This window comes from Podarcis erhardii (genome assembly GCF_964252035.2).
Source record: "Podarcis erhardii genome assembly, chromosome: 1".
NCBI classification, from domain to species: Eukaryota; Metazoa; Chordata; class Lepidosauria; order Squamata; family Lacertidae; genus Podarcis; species Podarcis erhardii.
This window is the reverse complement of record NC_138497.1, coordinates 45,230,825-45,251,386: the sequence shown is the minus strand read 5'-3', so window position 1 is coordinate 45,251,386 and position 20,562 is coordinate 45,230,825. Positions and strand designations below refer to the sequence as shown.

At 41.8% G+C, this 20,562-nt stretch overlaps 1 protein-coding gene across 3 annotated transcripts in view; it reads left to right on the top strand.

Moving 5' to 3' along the window:
• Positions 1 to 20,562, top strand: part of LOC309340911 (cytosolic phospholipase A2 epsilon-like) — a 69,606-nt gene that overhangs the window by 13,870 nt on the left and 35,174 nt on the right. For 2 of the 3 annotated variants that reach the window (XM_081860124.1, XM_081860123.1), the window contains exons 2-6: positions 7,465 to 7,537; positions 12,557 to 12,693; positions 13,851 to 13,982; positions 14,368 to 14,408; positions 14,719 to 14,761. In XM_081860124.1, the coding sequence (XP_081716250.1) occupies positions 7,465 to 7,537; positions 12,557 to 12,693; positions 13,851 to 13,982; positions 14,368 to 14,408; positions 14,719 to 14,761 (426 nt within the window). The remainder of the gene's footprint in view (positions 1 to 7,464; positions 7,538 to 12,556; positions 12,694 to 13,850; positions 13,983 to 14,367; positions 14,409 to 14,718; positions 14,762 to 20,562) is intronic. The other variant, XM_081860125.1, reaches the window with a different exon arrangement.

Here is a 20,562-nt window from a genome sequence, read left to right as displayed (position 1 = left end):
GTGGGGAAATAAAATGCTGTATACATTTATTAAAAATTAAAAGAAGGACAAAGTGTAAGAAATGAGTCCTGAGCAAGTAATTCTGCCACTACAAGGGGTGGTGACGGAAGGTCACAAAAAGTGAAGAAGGATCTCTCAAAAAGCCAGTGAACTGGAAAACTTTGAACCCCCATCCTAAAGGTGTTGGAAGAGCCTCATCATCTCTGAGGAGTAGTGGAAAGGCAGGAAGCCTGGCAGGGCAGCTGCAAGTAATTCATGTGGAAGAGAAGAAGACACCTCTCAAAAATGCCCCCACATTGCCCTCCAAAGCACTGGTGGGGGCGAAAAGCAAGCAGAGCTTCAGGGAGAGTCCGGATATGTCAAAGACTGTCAGGAATGAGCCAGCTCTAAGTGAAGGCTTGCAGCCAACTGCAAAAAACAGCCAGGAACAGGGAGAGTTAGATGTGAGACAGGAACATCTTCGGCTCTTCTTGACTTTGATGAGCAAGCTGACAAGGCAGTAATGGAGTGCAGGCTAGAACACAGCCGAAGCTCGCTAGAAGCACAAAAAGGTGCAAAGAGTCTCAGAGTCAGCCTCTTAGACCAGGAAGAAGGTGGGGCTGACCCACTAAGTCCTAAGGGTCGGCATATGGGAGGGTTGTTAGGAAGCAAAACAAGAGACGTAAGAGTCGTAAGTTCAATATCTTCTGTAGATCCCGGAAGGAGTCTTTAGAAGGGTGATCTTGAGTAATGATGTCAGAGGCTTTGTTCGAGCTGTCTGGAGTTATCTGTTTGTTTTTGCAATAAATCCTCCTTTTAACAATCTACGCTTATCAAGCTGGGAACCTGGACTCCTGACAAAGACAGACAGATACCAACAACAGCCCAAGTGAGAATGCCAGTCAAAACAGTAATGGGTGTGGAAATGGCTTCTGTTTGCATATTCCTCACTGTCAGAACCAGATTGACTTCCTGCAAAGTGGCAGTTGTTGACACTTAATTTCAAAGCTGCAAATATCTATCGCAAATTAACATAACTTGCATAATGGTAGCATTGTTTATATAAAGACCTGACGTGGGGGGATAAACCCTGGATCAAATTGTGTTTTTGCTATGTGGAATGCAAGAACAATGAAATAGAAGAAAGATGATTCTCTACTACACATGAGGATGAAATCAACAACTTTTTACATTCCTAGTATTACCTTGGTTCAGAAAGAACCCCTGCTGTCACAATTTCTACTGTGGGTTCATAGCAAAATAACTACATTACTCTTCAAAGTAAGCCCCATTGAATTCCATGGAGATTGCTCCCTGATAAGTATATACAGGATTTCAGCCTGAATTAGTTAGTCTTCAACACAGGGCTCCCATAAAATTCCAAGATCTATTAGAAAACACTATTCCCTGCCCCCAGCTTATTCACTTCTATGTCTTAACCAGAATTTGGAATAATGTGGTAGGATATTACATGGACTTGGCTGGGAGACCAGGGTTAAAGGCACAACACAGCCATGAAACTAATCGTTGTATCTCAGCCTAACCCACAGGTTTGTTGAGCGGATAACATGGGGACTCATGAATTCCACCCTGAGCTCCTTGGAGAAATGGTAGAATGGATATAAACATAATACTGATAAATAAGGAATACTCAAAATAAAAAAGCCTCTCTCCAGCTTGCCCACCCCTTCTTTTAAATGGGGGAGGTAGGGGGATGTGCAGGTTTTTAAACATGAAAAAGAAACCCTAAATATCAAAGGAAGAAACTCTGAGACACAACCAGGTCATCAAGCTTATAACCACATGTTGATCCTTGGCAAATCCAATGTGTGGCTGTCTGCTGGGGCAGCCAGGGTGCAATCCATGCTCCCATATTACTTATAGGCTCTGCACACCTTCTTTTAGTAAAAGCATTTCAAATTCTCCAAAGTGTTTTGCAGTCTTTTTATCCTTGCAACAACTCCATCAGGTATACGATCATGCACTTTAGAAAAACAAGCAAGAGAACAGTATTGGCAGTTTAAAGACTAACAATTTTATTATGGTGTAAGCTGCAGAGCAGCTAAAGTACACATCATCAGATGCTGATCATCATTCTTGGTAATCCATGAAAGCTGAAGTAATACCATACCCCTCAACTGTCCCTATTTAATAGGGACATTCGGTTTTGGCAGGGCCGCACTATCGCGTCATGTATGCATGTCCCAGTTCCCCTCTGGGACATGTTGCAGGGTGTGAAATACTCCAACAAAAGCTCTTAGACCAATTTGTCTGCAATCTGGAGAGGCTTTTGTGCCTGCACATTTATTCTCCTTCTACCTAAAGAGGAAAATGTTACAGCTGTTTCTATATTCTCCATAAAAGCGATTCAGGGGCCTGTTATGTACAGAGCAGCTTGGGAGCCAGATTGAAGAAGACAGAGTATGGAGTGACTCAAAGAAGATAAAATAAGTTCTCATAAAGTCCTGAAGCAGGGCAAAGTTGGTTGGCTGTTCACACCCTACAATATGCTGTGCATCCAGCTCAATTAAATGAGTATAGAGGAAGGACAACTGTACAGCGTCCTACATTTATTATTAAAACTATTTATGTGGAGCAGCCCTGAAGATGATTTTGACAGTGTTGAAACCGAGGGCATTTAGCCAGGATTTTGGCCCAGGGGAAGCCTCCAGAAGACGCAGGTTAGAATTATTTCACCAACACTCCCACGCCTCACACCTAAAAAAAGAAAAAAGAAATTTAATATATCTTCCGTAATCATTCTGTTTTAATTGCAGGGGAGGCAAATGTCAATAAACCCTCCCCGCCACAGACCAAAAACTGTCCACACCCCCATAAAACTAGAGATGACCCAGTTCCTAGAGAGGACAGGTAAAGGCATGTGAGAAGGAGGAATCACTTTGCAGAGGGAGTACTATTTTCTCCCCCACTCTTCTCGCAAAGGCCTTTCTGTGGCCTTACACCACCATTGAACTCTGTAAGTCCTTTCCTGCCAGGCTCCTGACCAAAGTGAAGTGGCTTCTGTTACTCCCAAGCGCTGCAAGTGGTTCCTACCTGGATCTGATGAGTTCCCACTCCTAGTTTTTGTGCGTTTGGATGAGTGAGGTTAAATTAGTAGGCATTTTTTGGCTCTATCCTGGCACAAGCAGTATGGACCGCCAGGCCAGTTCCTCAGGTGCAGAGATAAAGGAAGGAGTCCCCCTTCACAACTCATCACCAGTGCTGAATGGGGGGGGGGAGCACGGGGCAGAGGTCCCCCCCAAATTTCAGTGAAGGGGCCACACACATGCTTGTATCATGTGCACAAGCTGCGGGACATCCGCCCGGCATGTCATCCTGTCCTGCGGTGTGCGTGAGTTATGTCAGCATGCCGTGGGGTAAGTGCGCACGGTGTGATGATGTCATATGGCCCCGGGCCCCCTCAATCACAGGGGCAAGGCGCACCCTTGCACCCTGCAATTTTCAGGTTGTCGCAGCAGATCATGATGCAACAATCAAAGAAAAGGTTTGTGGTAACTTTCTGGTCCAGTAGCTGTGTCTGTGTCAGGGACTGGACTGAAGAGGAGGAGGAATGGTGGAGGTCTCTCTCTCTCTCTCCCTTTCTCCTGTAGCTTCCCCAGAGGAGAAAGGCAGTCTCGATTTACAGCAGGGCTTTGAGGAAGATAACAGCTCAGAGACAGGCGAGCAGCAGAGTTAGGAGAAGGGAGAGAGCAGGCAGAGCAGCTAGCTGACACGTCTCTGGATAGCACAACCAACCCCCCTTCTCCCAAAATGTGACATTCGTTACAGGTGCAAGAGCAAAGAGCACAGAGACAATTTTCCATAGACAGACACCGTAGAAGCAGATGTTGTTACTAGAGGGAAAAGGGGAGGAGCTCAGTGTGAGCAACTTCATTATGGAGGAATGACCAGAATTCTTTGTGTTTTACCATGATGACTGAATAAATACAGTGGTGCCTTGGGTTAAGAACTTAATTCGTTCTGGAGGTCCTTTTTTTTTTTTAAAAAAAAGTATTTTTATTAAAGATTTTCTTGGTTTACAAAAGTATGTGCAATCTCTCTCTCTCTCTTTTCTCTTCAAGTAACATTTTTTACAGATCAGTTTCATTTGTTGAGACATTGGGAAGAAAAGAGGTGGAGGGGGGAAGGTGAGTGGGGGTGGGGTCAGGTGGCGATGTTCCTTAATATATGTGGAGTTTTGCGTCAGCGTCGCTTGTGCAGGTTCTCTGCTATTCACTTTTGTTTCTTTGTTGGTGAGAGAGGTTGCGGTTGGCCTAGGATGTGTTTGTTTGTTTATGATTGGCTGTGGCGGTCTTTGTTTTCATGTGTGAGTGGGTGTTTTGGATCAGGTTAGGCATATTGATTTGTATGCTGTTGGTCGATTTTTGTCATTGTCTTGTTGGGCTGTGTATGTGATAAAGGGGAGCCACACCGGGGTGAAGGCGTCTTCTTCTATTTGTCCCCGTGTCAGTTTCAGTTTATTGGTTACTTTTACTAGTAGGGCTGTTTCCCATACTAATTGGGACCATTGGTCCATGCTTACTCCTGAGAGGTCTCTCCAGTGTCTGGTTATGATGTTTCTGGCTGCTGAAAGTAGGTGGGTTATGAGTTCTTTGTGGTGTAGATGGACATTATTGTCCTGGAAGATGTTTAGTAGGGCCGATCCTTGGGTGATTTCTAATACTTGCTTAGTTATTTTACATATTTCTTGTATGGCTGTTGTCCAGAATAGTTGGATTTTGGGGCACTCCTACCATGTGTGGAGGTATGTGCCTGTGGAGGTGCACTTTCTCCAGCATTTTGGTGAGGTTCCTGGTCGTATTAGCGCTAGTTTTCTTGGTGTTGGGTACCACCTGTGAGTTTCAGAGTGAGTTCTTTTCTTTTCATTGATATGGATTTAAAGGGGGGTCTAGACCACATTCTGGTCCATTGAGTGGAGTTAATCTCATAGCCTATGTCATCCTCCCATTGTTTTTTGATTGCGTCTAGGGGGTTCGTGGGATTTTGGAGTAGTATTTTGTATATTGCGGGTACTATCCGTTTACCGTGTCCCTTTGTTGTTAGGAGAAGGTTTTCGAAGGTTGTCAGGGGCCTAGTTGCTGCTAATTTTACTGCTGGGTTGTTTAAGAGGGCATGTAATTGGTGTTGTGCTAACCAGGGCATTTGGGTGTCTTCTAGTTGGTCCTGTATTTCTTGTGTTGACAAAGATTTGTTATTTTTGTAGAAGTCTATTAGGTGATATAAGCCTTTGATTTGCCAGGTTTTTATCTGGAGGTTTTGTGCTGCATGGTGGAATAATATGTGGTACTCTAGGGGAATTGGTGGGGATGGGGTTGGGGATAGTTTGCCTATTTCTGTTTTCCATGATTTGAGCATGGTCTGTGTGTACCTGTTAAGTGTTGTGGGAATTTTCCTCAGTTTGTTTGGGAGGAGTGGGTATTCTGTGGTGCAGGTATATTTTATTGTGTCCCTCTCTAGGTGTATCCATTGTTGTGTCTCATCTTTTAGTATATATGGGATTATATGGTGTATTTGGTTGGCAATGTAATATGCTTCAATGTTGGAGATTCCCCATCCTCCTTCTGAGGTGGGGAGGTGCAGGTATTTCGGGCTTATTCTTGGTTTTTTATGTGAGAAGATAAAAGAGTGTAGTTTTCTCTGCCATCTGCAGAGTTGGGTTAGGGGAATCCAGATTGGGAGGGCTTGGAATAGGTAGGTTAGTTTTGAGAGGGTCATCATTTTGATCATGGCTATTTTGTCTGAGAGAGTGAAATTCATGTTGTTCCATCTCTTTAGGTCTTTGTTTATTTGTCGCCACAGGGGCTTGTAGTTGTGGAGGTACAATTTATTGAGGTTTCTGGTTATTTGTACCCCTAGGTATCTGAACTTGGTGTGGCAAAGTTTTATCTTGGTGACATTAGTGAGTTCTTTTTGGGTGTGAGGAGGGGTGTTGAAGCACATAGCTTCTGACTTTGCAAAATTTACCTCTAGACCAGACACCATTGCAAATGTGTTGAGTTCTCTGATTAGGTAGGCTGCTGTGCTTATGGGGTCTGCTGTTGTGACCATTAGGTCATCTGCAAAGAGCCCTAATTTATAGGTTCTGCCTTTTATTTCCACTCCCTTGATATCTGTGGCCGCTCGGATTCGGATTGCTAAGAGTTCCAGAGCCAACTGGAGGTCCGTTTGTAACCTGAAACTGTTCTTAACCTGAGGTACCACTTTAACTAATGGGGCCTCCTGCTGCCGCCGCCATGCTGCTGGCACACAATTTCTGTTCTCATGCTGAAGCAAAGTTCTTAAACTGAGGTACTATTTCTGGGTTTTCGGAGTCTGTAAATTGAAGTGTCTGCAACCTGAAGCGTCTGTAACCCGAGGTACCACTGCAATATGTAAGAACTTTCTGGTTTCCTTCCTGCCTCTTGGTGCCATTTAGGGGAGGGGGAGGATCCCTCAAGCCTGGCAGTCTGCCAGCTCTTCATAGCTGCCACACTGGCTGAGGAGCTGAGGGGAGTTGGAGTCTAACAACATCTGGACAGCTGTAGGTTCTCCAGCCCTGTTTCATGTGAGATGGCTGGGGGAGATCTAAAAACAGGAGTAAAATATCATCAGTATGCAGGTGACGTGTGTCTTTATCTTTCCTTTCCATGTCTCCAGGACCACTTATAGGCATTCTGAACAGCTGTCTTGAATTAATGGGCTAGATAAGGGCCAATGAGCTGGATAAACAAAACTCTCAATGTAGATAAGAGCATCATACTTCCTGATGGTGACATATTCCACCAAGAAGCAATTAGACCTATTATGGGTGGAGTGGCCTAAGGTGGATCACAACAGCAGCTCTGGCGCCATCCAAATTAATGGTTAAAAAAACCTTAAGAACTGGATCTTCAAAAGATTGCAAACCACTGCCTATGTAACTGTGAACCCGCAGAAAGAAATCTGTACATTTTATTTCTGTCCAGCACATAGTTTATTTTACAGAGGGGTAGCCGACAATTGCAACAAAACCAGCCAGAGGTGCCAACTTGTGGAGGGGGGGGGGAGCAAGGTTGTGCATGTGATGTGACACGCACGTGACATCTTGACATCCAGTGCACGACGTCTTTGACATCCGGAGGAGCTAGGGGCAGAGTTGAACTCAGCGGCTGCATAGTTTCAATAGCCAGCGGCTTCTCCTACTCTTGGCATTGCCACCAGTGGGAGACTGCTTCAGCCCTCCTCCCCTCCATAGCAGGAGGAGTCGGAGTCATACCATGCTGGGCTCCACATTTCACCTCTGTGCTTATGTGACATTGGGGGTCCTGGCCTTTACAAAAAGGGCTAGGCCAGCTGGCGCCCTTGAAACCAGCCAAGACTCCTGTGGCGTCTTAAGGACTAACAAATTATTTATGGCATATGTTTTTCATGTCTACTTCACCAAATGAACCCTTATGCAGATATCTGCACAGTTCAATAAACTTTTTGTTTGTCATTGTTCTGCAGATGGAGGTGTCCCCTTGCCATTTGTTGTGTGTGAAAATCGTACAAATAAAAAATCTACGAAAGGCAGATTTATGTGAGTACCCCCTTGCTTCCACAAATCTGTGGAACGTTGACTTCTAACAGGGGTTCTGTGCAGCAGAAGTGCCTTCGCATGATACCTTTGACATGGCGGTAACATAGCAAAACTGCTGCCATTACGCGAAAGCAGATAAGCAAGGGAAAGATGCTAAGATTATATAATTAATTTCTTTTGTTTATTTGATTAATTCTTTCAAAGGATAAATTGTGTTCCTTTGTGTGCCCCAAAGCGCACAAACTTTAAATCCCAGAATGTTTTGCATTCAACATCCTGTTAAGGCTTTGAAACCCCTCCAGCATCTCTCTGATGAAAATCAGGACATCCTCTTCCATTATTACTCCTACTCCTACTACTATTACTACTACTATTGTTCTATTTATACCCCACCCATTTGATTGGGTTGCCCCAGCCCCTCAGGGCAGCTTCTAACTTATATAAAAACATAATAAAACATTAAACTTATTAAAAAAACCTTTCCTATACAGGGCTGCCTTCAGATCAGACCCTCCAAGTCTGATGTCCCTGATTTAGAGAAGCCGTCCCGGTTTCTGAGTTGATCCTGGAATGTCCCACTTTTCCTTAGGATGTCTCTATTTTCATTGGAGAAATGTTGGAGGGTATGGAGTTATTCAACTCCCAAGCTGTCTGAAGGCAATCCTGTATAGGGATCTTTTTTTTTTACTATGTTTAATATTTAATTATGTTTTTATATGTGTTGGAAGCTGGCCAGAGTAGCTGGGGCAACCCAATAAGATGTACGGGGTGTAAATAGTATAATTATCTTTATGGAATGGGACATCCTTATTTTCATCGGAGAAATGTTGAAGGGGATGTCAGATGGTTTGGCGGTTGGATAACTCGATATCCTCCAACATTTCTCAGATGAAATTAGGGACGTCCTAAGGAAAAGCAGGGCATTCTGGGATCAAATCAGAAACCAGGATGGTTTCTGTAAATCCGGGACTGTCCCTGGAAAATAGGGACACTTGGAGGTCTGGTTTGAGGTCTAATGAAGGCTAGAAGAGCAATCCTTTGCTTTAGCACCCCACACTCTCACTGCAGCTGAAAGGTAAGCTTTGAAAAACAGGATGGGAGTGAGGCTTACTCAGAATGGCACATGGTTAGTTGCAAACCCAGCTGAAATTCAAAGGAATTTTGTCTCACATTGTAAAAAGTTAATTATTGCTTTATTGCTCAACTGAGTGTACTATGGTGCTTCTTTTTTCATTTATTGTAATATGTGTTCAGTACAACATGCCAGGATTGCTATGATAACCGACAGAAAAGTAGGCATTTGTGCTGGGTGTGTGTCCTCTAATGTAAGTACCAAACCTAATTAGCGAGAACAAACTGTAACATAGACAGTTTCCATTAATTTGAATTGTCTAATTTTGAATTTAAAAGAGCAGTAGCTTACAGAGGCAGAAAACTTGATTACATATTGCATGAGCTATGATAGCTATGCTGTAATTTGAATATGAAGGCTGTCAGGAGAACAATGATTTGAGGAGCATCTCAGTTACATATCAGATATTAAGAAGGCACAACACAGATTGTGATAAAGGTTACGTGAATTATGGAAGTTGGGAAAGGGCGTGGGAGGAGTTTATAGCAAAACTGTAGATCAGATTGAACTTCTGCCAATTGTGCTCATTCATGGGAAGTGCTGGGACATCACTCGCCCAATAAAGGAGGAGAGCCAGAAACAACAATATATACTGTACATGACTCTGGCACAGGAGCAATGGTTACCATGAATAAGTTCAGACATGAACATGATGCTAGCTCCCATCGTTCCTGAACATTGGCCAAACTAGTTTCAGCTGACGGGATTTGAAGACCAGTGCTATTTTTCTAGAAAAAGAGGTGCCGGAACTCACCATGAACACCTCCCTCATTCTCTTAGAATGGCAATGGTGCCCAGCCATGAGGTGCTGGAACCATGAGGTTCCGGCGAGTTCCAGCTGGGAAAAAAGCAATCATGCTCTAATTCTATTACAGAGCCGATCCATGATATAGGCTTCTGTTTGTTTTTCTATAAACATACAAAGGCCCATCTAGTCTGGCATCCTGTTCTCACAGTGGCTTACCAGGTGCCTTGGGGACCATAAACAGGCCCTGAACGCAACCACACTTTCCCCACTTGTGTTTCCTACCAGCTGGTTTTCAGAGGCATTCCGCCTCCGACCAAGGAGAGGGAATGTAGCCATCGTGCCTGGTAACAGTGGATAGCTTTATCCTCCATGAATTTCTCTAATTTTCTTTCGAAACCGGGGGCACCACTACTTTTTATGGGAACAAATTTCATAGGTCAACAATGTGCTTTGTGAAATTCTTACTGTTTTGTCTTGAATCTTTCAATGTATGAGAGAGGGAGAAAAACCTCTCTTCCTCTGCTTTCTCCAGGCCATGTATGGAGCAACACCGTCTTCAGTATGTCCTGTTTGCAGAGATATCAGTGTCCATCTTGTTTTCTCCATCCCATAAGGCTTATATTATGCCATCTCTACCCTGTCCATTTGGCGTCTAGCATTAGCACAGAAACACCTATACGTGTGACCACAGCGCCACCTGCATCCCCTATCTTTCTCCAAAGGGCCTTCACTCATGTGCTGAGACCTTTTTGAATTGCTTTCATGTGCCCCTGCACTTTCAGTGCCTTGCTCCCTCCCTCACTTGAATGATCACACGCATTTTCACCCTCACTTGTGCGGAATAATTTGTCCCATGCTGGGCACTCCTCAACTCTTGCTGTCTTTCCCCTTGCAATCAGTTTTCAACCTGCTCTGCCATCTTTTGGATTTCAAGTGCCAGCTATCCTGGTTCATGTGGAGCTTGTCCCTTTCATACAGGCTTGACTTGCCCCCAAACATTCCCTAGTTCAAGACTCACCTCCTGACATTCATTCACAAATGGTAAGCATTCAGCTGTGTTTGTTTAACCAGCCCTGCACAGGGAGCAAACAAGCCACAGGGAAAATCTTGTCTTTAAACCTCCTACCTAGCTACCTAAATTTCACTTCTACGTAAGTTCACATGACCACATTTCCCTCATGTCATATGCACCATGGCCACTTCCTCATCCCCAGCACTATGTAGCAGACTATGTAGATGACATGTGATGTCTGCAACCTTCACTTCAGGCAAGTGACCAGGCAGTCTGCTTGCCCAGCAGAAATCCAGCTATGTCCCTGTTGATAAATAACTTACTACCAAAATCCTCAGCTTGAGGATGGGCTGATTCTAAGAAATCATTTCCCTTTACCTCAGAGTAACACCTCCCCCCCCACACACCCAAAGGCTACTCCTAAAGCTTCCACTGTTTGTAGATGAAATAAGTGTTATATAACTTTGACATGTGACTGGAGTAGCGTATGGGTGGGTAAAAAATATAGACAACTCACATATACTGAATCCTAAAGGCTACATCAGTACGGTCCTACATGCTTATTGGTCTAGCTGATTAGCATGTAATGTCAAACCATGATTTAGCATTACAAGGATGAACTGCAGCAAACCACAGGCAAACCTCCTCTTCTTGCCAGTCAGAGCCTCCACCTAAAAGGTTCCAGGAAGTCATGGAATCCTTCAAACAGGAGACATGACCTTTCCCACATCTACAATGGAGTTTAACTGCCTTGACTTTTGAGCCACAGGTTATTTGCTAGGCTTCCAGGATAACTCTATAACCCCCAATGGACAACAAGAAAGATATGTAAGACAGAAAAAAATATGCATTGTAGGAATGGGTTTCCCAAATCTAAAATCTGACTGTGCAGTCAGTCTGAAACAGGCCCCCAAAATCCCCATTTTTCCTTCTCCATTAGCTAAAATGCATTAACTTGAGCACTTGAGAGCCAAGAACCCAGCTGTATAAACAAAGCTCTCTCCTTTATCAGTACGTGACGCTTAATGAATGGCCTTGCCAGTTCTGAAGTGGAGACAGGATGGCAGAGCTGGGGCTTATCTTATCTTGTGTGACGCACAGACCTTGCAAGACACCCCCATGCTCGGGAATGACGCCAGGAGTGCTCTTAGAGTTGGTGACCTTCTTACCCCAAGATAAGGAATACAGGAACAGGAACATCCTTTTATGGTCAAGAGTGCAGGAACAGGAACAACCTTTTATGGTCAAGAGTACAGGAACAAGAACATCTGTTTATGGTCATGAATGTCAACTTACGTGTATAAGATGATGTGGCTAGAGGATGCCAACTTACGTGTATAAGCTGAGATGGCTGGATTCCTGGGGAGGGGGCAAGGGGACCAGAAAGGGTGTGTGTGTGTGTGTGTGTGTGTGTGTGTTGATTTTAACATATAAATTATAAAATGTACCATGAAACTTATCACTTATACAATCTTTTTTAGACTTCCATCAGCGCCTCTGATGATCCACCATTTTAACCACTTCTTATGCATTTCTTAACTTTATATTGCCTTTACATCTCTTAATAAATCACCCTTCCCCTTCTCCATTTTTGCAATACTTCCAATAATACTCCTCAGGGTCCAGAAAGGGTATATAAGCTGTGTGTAACCGCTCTTTAAGTGTGCTTGCTGTGAACCGATTCACGCAGTGCCTTCTGCTATCCGGAGAGCAGAATAAACTCTTTCTTTGAACCAAACCTTGGTGTCATTTGACATCCTTCCTCCTGTCTGGGAGCAACGCTCACCCAACCAATCGGTAAAGTCTAATAAAGCTACAGCATGACCCTATGATATACAACCACCCATACAAGTGAAATATGTATTTCCACATATAATATGCAACAGTGCATACAAGTAACCAGGGACAATGAAGTCCAGTTCTTTCACAGTGCTTATGCAATATAATAGATTTTTATGATATAAAAATTAAAATGGATGAGCACAGAGAAGGGATACAATGAAGAAGTGACTTGGTTTCCATGTATTCTCTTGTAAACACTGTGTGATCATGACAATGGTAAACATTAAAGTTTAAGGATTTAATGTGGCCTAATAATGCATCTTAAATTGACTCTTTTTAAAACAGTTAGCCAGTCTGATTGCTATGTGAGCTTGTACCTGCCAACAGCTTCATTTGAAAGACCTCGGACCAAGACTGTTAAGGACTGTAAGGATCCAGTATGGAATGAAACCTTCTACTTCAGGATACAGACGCGGGTCAAAGTAAGGCACAAAGTCAACGATTAATAATTTGTCTGAACTCCTCAGCCATATTTAGTATACTAGGATGAGATGGTTGTTAGTTATTAACCTTAAATCTATTAGCAGCTATTAGTCATGACAAGTGGAACAGAATGTCCCAAATGCTCTTTTTTCAGGGCACCTTAGCTCACCTAACCTACCCTAGCTGAGCCAGGGTTGGGCCCTTATGCCAGCATATCTCTGGCAGAGCCAGGAACCTGTTCCCGGAGCTGGAAATTCACCACATCCCGGCAGATCTAGGGTTAGGATTGTGCTCTTAGACTTTCAAGTTGCCACAAGACACACTGTTGCTTCAACTGTTGCTATGTTAGTATACACTGGGTACTACTGCAGCTATATGTTACTTCAAGATGTAAGCCATTGTTCGAGTAAGATTAAGTAACTGATTCAGATTTAGAAGATAGTTTATGCCAGTTTTCTCTCTTTCATGCCCACATCCCTTTCAGTGCCCTTTCTGTCTTCCTTTCTAATGTATGGAGATTTTGGGCTGACCTTTGAATCTTTTGTCTAGTTGTTTGGGCTTTGTGGTCCAGAAGCAAGCCTTGATGACTGTCAAGGCTCTGGGAAAGCTATTCCTCTCCTGGCTGCAGCAAGAGCATAGAAAACAAGGAGAGTCCCTTTTAATTAGTTTTATTCAATCCTAAGAGACAAAAGAACGCAACACGCCTTAACATGGCATTGCTCCAAACTGGGCTCCTCCTCCCGCATTTCTAACAACAGCACACCCCCCCCCTTACGGTAGCTGTTTGTAGCCAAAAGTCTTTGATTCCGTTGTTCCTACACCCTTAATGAACACCGAGTTCTGGGAGAAGGGGGATCAGAAATACTGTCCAGTGACAATTGGTCAGCTGGCTGCCCTGTCGCAATTCCCCCCTCTTCTTCTAACATGTTCCAACTCCTTTGTTTGTCTATCTCTGCACTGTGACCTTCCTCAGACTCCTCAAAGCCCTGCTGTAAATCAAGGCTGCCTCCCTCTTCTTCTGCAGCATCAGGAGAAGGGTGTGTGTGTGTGTGTGTGTGTGTGTGTGTGTGTGTGTGTGTTCCCCACCAGCCTCCTCCTCCATCTCACCCTCTTGAGTTCTATCCCTGACAATGACTAACTTTGCTTCCCTTCTCAGAATGTTTTGGAGATGATGGTTCACGATGAAGACCACTGCCTCATGGATAAGAATCTCTGCACTGTTCTCTTTGATGTTTCCAAGATCCAGCTTGGAGAAAGAGTTTGCCTCACATTTCCATTGGATCCAAAAGTAAGAAGGTAGAACCGAAGGCTGCTGGGAGGGCATTATTAACAGGTGGAATCGCCGTGCGTAAAAAGCATATAGTATAGTAGGGGAAAGGGCATATGAGAATATTTAACAAAGAAAAAAGGCATTATGTTATGGGAAATTGCTTGCAAAAATGTGTATATCAGGAGAAATGCAAACAAATGTGTATGATGTGGAAACTGATGTGGAAATGAGATGAACTGAAATGTGAAACAGAGAGAAACTAAAATGGAGAGGTTTGTCCACCCCTCCCAATTGATCCATTCAGCAATGGGATTTATCATACTTGCACATGGACCTTTTCTTTCTGTTAACAGTTGAGGAAAACATTATCTCAAACCAAAACAATGTAATTATCCTTTTACAGATTCCAGAAACTCTGGAGGTAGAGTTTAGCCGGGAGAGCATGTAAGTACATCCCAAACAATGCAAGATATTTAAGAATATATAACACTAGAAAATAAACTTCGGAACTGTGTTGCATATCAAATCAGATGGACCTGGAGCTCAAGTTTCTTGTGATCTGGCAAATCATTGCCAAAGGGTAACTATCAGGTAAATGTATTTTTTTCTAGTCTTCTTGTAATTAGATTACATGATCTGGGCTATGTTGAGTCAATTACATTAACATGGAATGTCAAACTACCAACTAGAAACGTAAATTTCCATTACCAAAGACCAGATATGACATGTCAAATATATTTATTTTGTTTTGCAGCCCAGTTCCTGATGAGCATATTGTTACTAATGGCATATTAGTGGTAATCTCATTTTTTTTAATGATTTCTCTTTTTACAAAAGTGATATTTAAATCATATCTGTTATGGGTATATGATTGTGATATCTTGCTGCAGTTCCAAAAGTTCTTGCTTCTAATATCATTCGGCCACACATTTCGGGGGGGGGGGGGGCTGGGATTTCTGGGTCAGAAGGCTAGTGTGGGGAGGCAAAGTGTTCCTCATAGAGATTTTCTTTTAAAAGAATCTTTTTTTAAAAAATAATATTTATTAAAGTTTTGAAAGTTACAGAAAGAAAAAAGAAAAAGAATTAAACATAACAAAACCATACAATACAATACAAAGACAAAAATATTACATATACATAACAAAAATAAAACAAAAACAATTAAAAAAAACTAAACAAAAAACACATCCAATACTTTCAATGTTACTAACTTTCTTTTACTTGTTTCAGCGACCTCCTCACACCTCCCTTTTTTTGTATTCCACTTTGATTAATTGTTTCAGCAAATCCTTTCCATCTTCCTCAATTTTCTGTCCTATCATTTAACTTAACAAATTCTAACATTATTTTTTTCCTTTAATCCAATTACAATCTATTGTACTTTATAACATTTCTGCTAAAGCCATGTAACTTCATTCCAACATCTTTCTAACATTCCTTAATTTTACAATATTTCTGTAAATAATCTTTAAATTTCTTCCAATCTTCTTCCACCAACTCTTCTCCCTGGTCTCGGATTCTGCCAGTCATTTCTGCCAGTTCCATGAAGTCCATCACCTTCATCTGCCATTCTTCCCGGGTGGGTAGATCTTGTGTCTTCCAGTACTTTGCAATAAGTATTCTTGCTGCTGTTGTAGCATACATAAAGAAAGTTCTATCCTTCTTTGACACCAATTGGCCAACCATGCCCAGGAGAAAGGTCTCTGGTTTCTTCAAAAAAGTATATTTAAATACCTTTTTCATTCCATTGTAGATCATTTTCCAGAAAGTCTTAATCCTTGGGCATGTCCACCAAAGGTGACATTTATTTTCGGGCAAATGGTAAATTTTTGCAAGCTTGACTGGTGTCATGTACCACCTGTAAATCATTTTCATTATATGCTCTCTTAAGGCATTACATGCCATAAATTTCATACCTGTGGTCCATAACTGTTCCCAGTCAGCCATCATAATATTATGTCCAACGTCTTGTGCCCATTTAATCATAGCTGATTTTACCGTTTCATCCTGAGTGTTCCATTTCAACAGCAAGTTATACATTCTTGACAAGTTCTTACTTTTGGGATCTAACAGCTCTATTTCCAATTTTGATTTTTCCACCTGGAAACCATTTTTTTTGTCCAGATTATATGCCTCCATTATTTGATAATAATGGAGCCAATCCCGCACTCTATTTTTTAGTTTTTCAAAACTCTGTAGTTTTAATCTGTCTCCTTCTTGTTCCAGAATTTCCCAATATTTCGGCCATTTGGCCTCCATATTGAGCTTTTTCTGAGCCTTCACTTCCATTGGTGACAACCACCGTGGGGTTTTATTTTCGAACAAGTCCTTATATCTTATCCAGACGTTAAACAGTGCTTTTCTGACAATATGATTTTTAAACACTTTATATGCTTTGACCTTATCATACCACAAATATGCATGCCAGCCAAATACATTGTTAAAACCTTCTAGATCCAGCACGTCAGTGTTTTCAAGAAGCAACCATTCTCTCAGCCAGCAAAAAGCGGCTGATTCATAATAAAGTTTAAGGTCTGGCAGGGCAAATCCACCTCTTTCTTTAGCATCAGTTAGTATCTTAAATTTTATTTGTGGTTTCTTGCCCTGCCAGACAAATCTAGAAATATCTCTCTGCCACTTCTTGAAACAATCCATTTTATCCAGAATTTGCAATGTTTGAAACAAAAACAGCATCCTAGGCAATACATTCATCTTTATAGCAGCAATTCGGCCTAGCAATGATAGCTTCAAATTGGACCATATTTCTAAGTCCTTTTTCACTTCCATCCAACATTTTTCATAGTTATCCTTAAATAAGTTCACATTCTTAGCAGTCATATTAACCCTAGGTATTTCACTTTCTTAACCAGTGTTAATCCTGTCTCCTTCTGAAACCTCTCTCTCTCAATCACAGTTAGGTTTTTCTCTAACACCTTAGTTTTCATTTTGTTCAGCTTAAAACCCGCTACCTGACCAAATTCTTGAATTAGTTCCAGTACTCTTTTAGTACTAGACTCTGGCTCCTGTAATGTCAATACCAAATCATCAGCAAATGCTTTCAATTTGTATACCTTTAACCAATTGGTCCCTTCTAATCATATTTAAAAGAACCTCCAGGACTGATATAAAAAGTAATGGAGAGATTGGGCAACCTTGTCGTGTTCCTTTCTCTATCTTAAATTCTTCCGTCACTACATTATTCATAATTAATTTGGCCTTTTGTTCTGAGTAAATTGCACCTATACCATTTCCAAACCCTTGACCAACCCCCATCCCTTGTAAGTTTTTCTTCATGAAACTCCAAGAAATATTGTCGAAGGCTTTCTCCGCGTCCACAAATATCAGAACTGCTTTAGTATTAATATTCACTTGTAATTTCTCTAAGATATTAATTATGTTCCTCGTATTGTCAGACAAATGTCTGCCCGGGAGGAAGCCCGCTTGATCTTTATGAATTTCTTCTACTAACACCTTTTTTAGTCTTTTAGCCAAAATATCTGCAAAAATTTTGTAATCCACATTAAGCAAAGATATGGGGCGGTAATTCTTAAGCTGCGTCTTCTCAGACTCTGTTTTCGGTATAAGTGTAATATAAGCTTCCTTCCACGACTCTGGTGCCCTTTTCCCTTCCAATATTTCATTACAGACTTCCTTCAATGGTTGTATTAACCATTCTTTCAAGGATCTGTAGTATCTTGAAGTCAAACCATCCGGTCCTGGAGATTTACCCAATTGCATGTTCTGTATGGCCCCTTCCACTTCCTGATCCGTTATTTTATAATTCAACATTAACTTATTTTCCTGAGAGATTTTCTGTAGTCCATTTATTTTCAGAAATTGATCAATGTCCATTTATTTCTGCTTCTCCTGTGTGTATAGTTGTTTAAAGTACCTCTGGGAGCACTTTCTGATCTCAACTGGGTTCTGTATATTCTTTCCTTCCACTTTCAAATTCGTAATAGTATTAAGTTTTTGTCTTTTTTTAAATTGCCAAGCCAACAATTTTCCACACTTATTTGCCGATTCAAATGTCTTTTGTCTCATTTGTTTGATCTTCCATTCTATTTCCTGATTCATCATTTTCATATATTGTACTTGATATAACTTTATCACTTTCAGGATCTCCTGTGATTTAGGTTTTGCTCTCAGTTTCTTCTCTCCTTCCTTTATTTTCTCCAGGATTTTATCTTTTTTTTCATTTTGGGTTCTCTTCTTAATTGCATTCTGTTGTATCAGAAATCCTCTCATAACCACTTTGCTTGCGTCCCAGATTACTCTTTTTTCAACAGTGGTGTTCATATTTATCTCGAAATAATCTCTCAAGGTTTTTTGGGCCTTCTTAGTCACTTCTTCATTCCTAAACAAAGTGTCATTCATTCTCCATCTAAAGGAACCAGTTGGTGTTAGTTTCATTTCCATCTTCACAGCATTATGGTCGGAGCAAGTTTTAGGGCAAATTTCCACTTTTCTGATCTTCGGAGCCAGCCCTCTAGTTTCCCAAATTTGGTCAATTCTCGTCCATGTCATTTTGGCTTCAGAGAAGAACGTTCCCTCTCTTCCCAGAGGGTTCTTCATTCTCCAAGTGTCAACTAAATCCATATTGTCAGTCATATCAAAGAAAGTTTTTGGTAGTCTACCATCCTTAGTAACTACCTGTCTCTGTGCCTTATCCATATTTGTAGATACCACTCCATTCATGTCCCCCATCAAAATCATATTGTAGTCCATGTAATCCAACAGAGTCTCGTGTAACTTCTTAAAAAATTCCGATTTTCCCTCATTTGGTGCATAGATGCCTACTATCAAAAATTTCTCTCCTTGTGATTGGATTTCAATTGCAACAAATCTTCCTTGGTCATCTTTAAATATAAATTTCGGGACTTCCGGGTTAGCGCCATCGCCGAATGGCGGATTCCCTCCGAGCTCCGGAGGGACCCTAAAAAACCACAGGCGCGGAAGCCTGTGGACCTGGTGACTCGGCAGGCACCATTTGCGCCCCCTGACCTGCGAAGGAGCCTTTTTAAAGGCTGCGGAACGGGGGACAGGGAGCGGCGTGGTGCTGAGAGTCCTCTGCTTCCCCTGCTGAGTGAAGCCGCATGCCATGGACGGAGAGCGCTGACTTTTTCCTGTGAACATTCGGATTAAAAGCAACAACCCGTGAGTAATACGGAAATTGGACTTATATAAAAAAAAGAATTTTTCTGAATTTGGCACGATCGGGGAAGACGCAAAGAGGAAGTCTGTCTCCCCTGCCTTGTAAACAACCTGAAGCAAGGACTAAATAATTAAGGTCGAGAGAATATCTCCTTTTTATTGGATAAAACTATTAATTACACGGATTGACAGTATAAGTAATTGTGCTGGAGGATAAGAGTTAACATTGAGAGCCAAAGTGCCCCCCCCGAGACCCGGGAGTGATCCGCGAGAGGAGCCTGCCGAGGAGACATAGAAGACTTTGACAGCTGTCAAATTAGCTGTCAAAGTGGGAAAAAATAGAGAACTTTGTTTCTGATGGTTTTGCTGGTTACATTAGCTACAATATAGTGATAAATTGTTGAAAATAAAGAAGAATTGAAACAAGTTAACTGGACTTTTGGGCTGGAAGTGTAAGGAATACTCAATAACCTGAATCCCCCTAGAGGGGGTTCAGGGACACTACAAGAATGGAAATAGGTCGAAAAATACTAGCTGATCTCGATGAGGTTGCTTTTCTCGTGAGAAAACTGGTAGAGCAGAGTCATGTTTTGTCTACAGTCCAGGCAGCTGAACAAGAAAGGAAACTTGAGAAACTTGAGGAAGTGGAGAAAGAGATATTTGTTGAACAGGAGCACCAGGAAGGAGGGGCTGAAATGTTGCAGAAGGCAAAAGAGAGCCGGAGGCCTGTCAAGATGGATATAAAAGGAAAAAAGGATTGGATGATGAAAATTTGGTTTGAACTGAAGAAGGAGGAATGGAAAGATCTCCCTTTGTGGAGATCTGAAGATTTTGGGACATTTGGACCTAAAAGGATTAAGAAACAAGTTTTGAGCTCCACCTTTAAATTTGGAGGCCCGGCCGGATGGAACATGGACAATTTTGGGACAGAGCCCCTCCGAGATTTGGTGGCTAATACAAAGGACTATCAAAAAAACCGGCAGAAAGGAACTGAGAGAGAATTAAGAGCCTCTGACGTGAGGAATCCAGGCTGATAGTAGATGGACTAATGGACAATGGTTTGGGGATTGAAACCGGGAAAGGGAGGGCGGGGTTTGGGAATCCGAAGGGTGTACAAATATATTTTGATCCTTTCTATTGTTTTTTTTTTTATTATTATTGCTATTAGTACAAAAATGGGGAATTCGTGTAAGGGAAACTGGGTCGACCTTAGAAAAAGTCTTTAAGTATAATGATCAATGCATATAAGTTAAAATTTGATACATAAATTGAATTAAGTATAATAACAAACTAGGGTTAAAAATTAAGGATAAGAACTTGTTGAACAAATATTTGGACACGGAATACAAGAAGGGGAGGTGAGGGGAAGTCGTAGAAAAAAGTTATCGAAAATAAGGATTGTAAATGTTGAATGCTTTTTTTCCCTTTTTTCTTTTTTAACTCT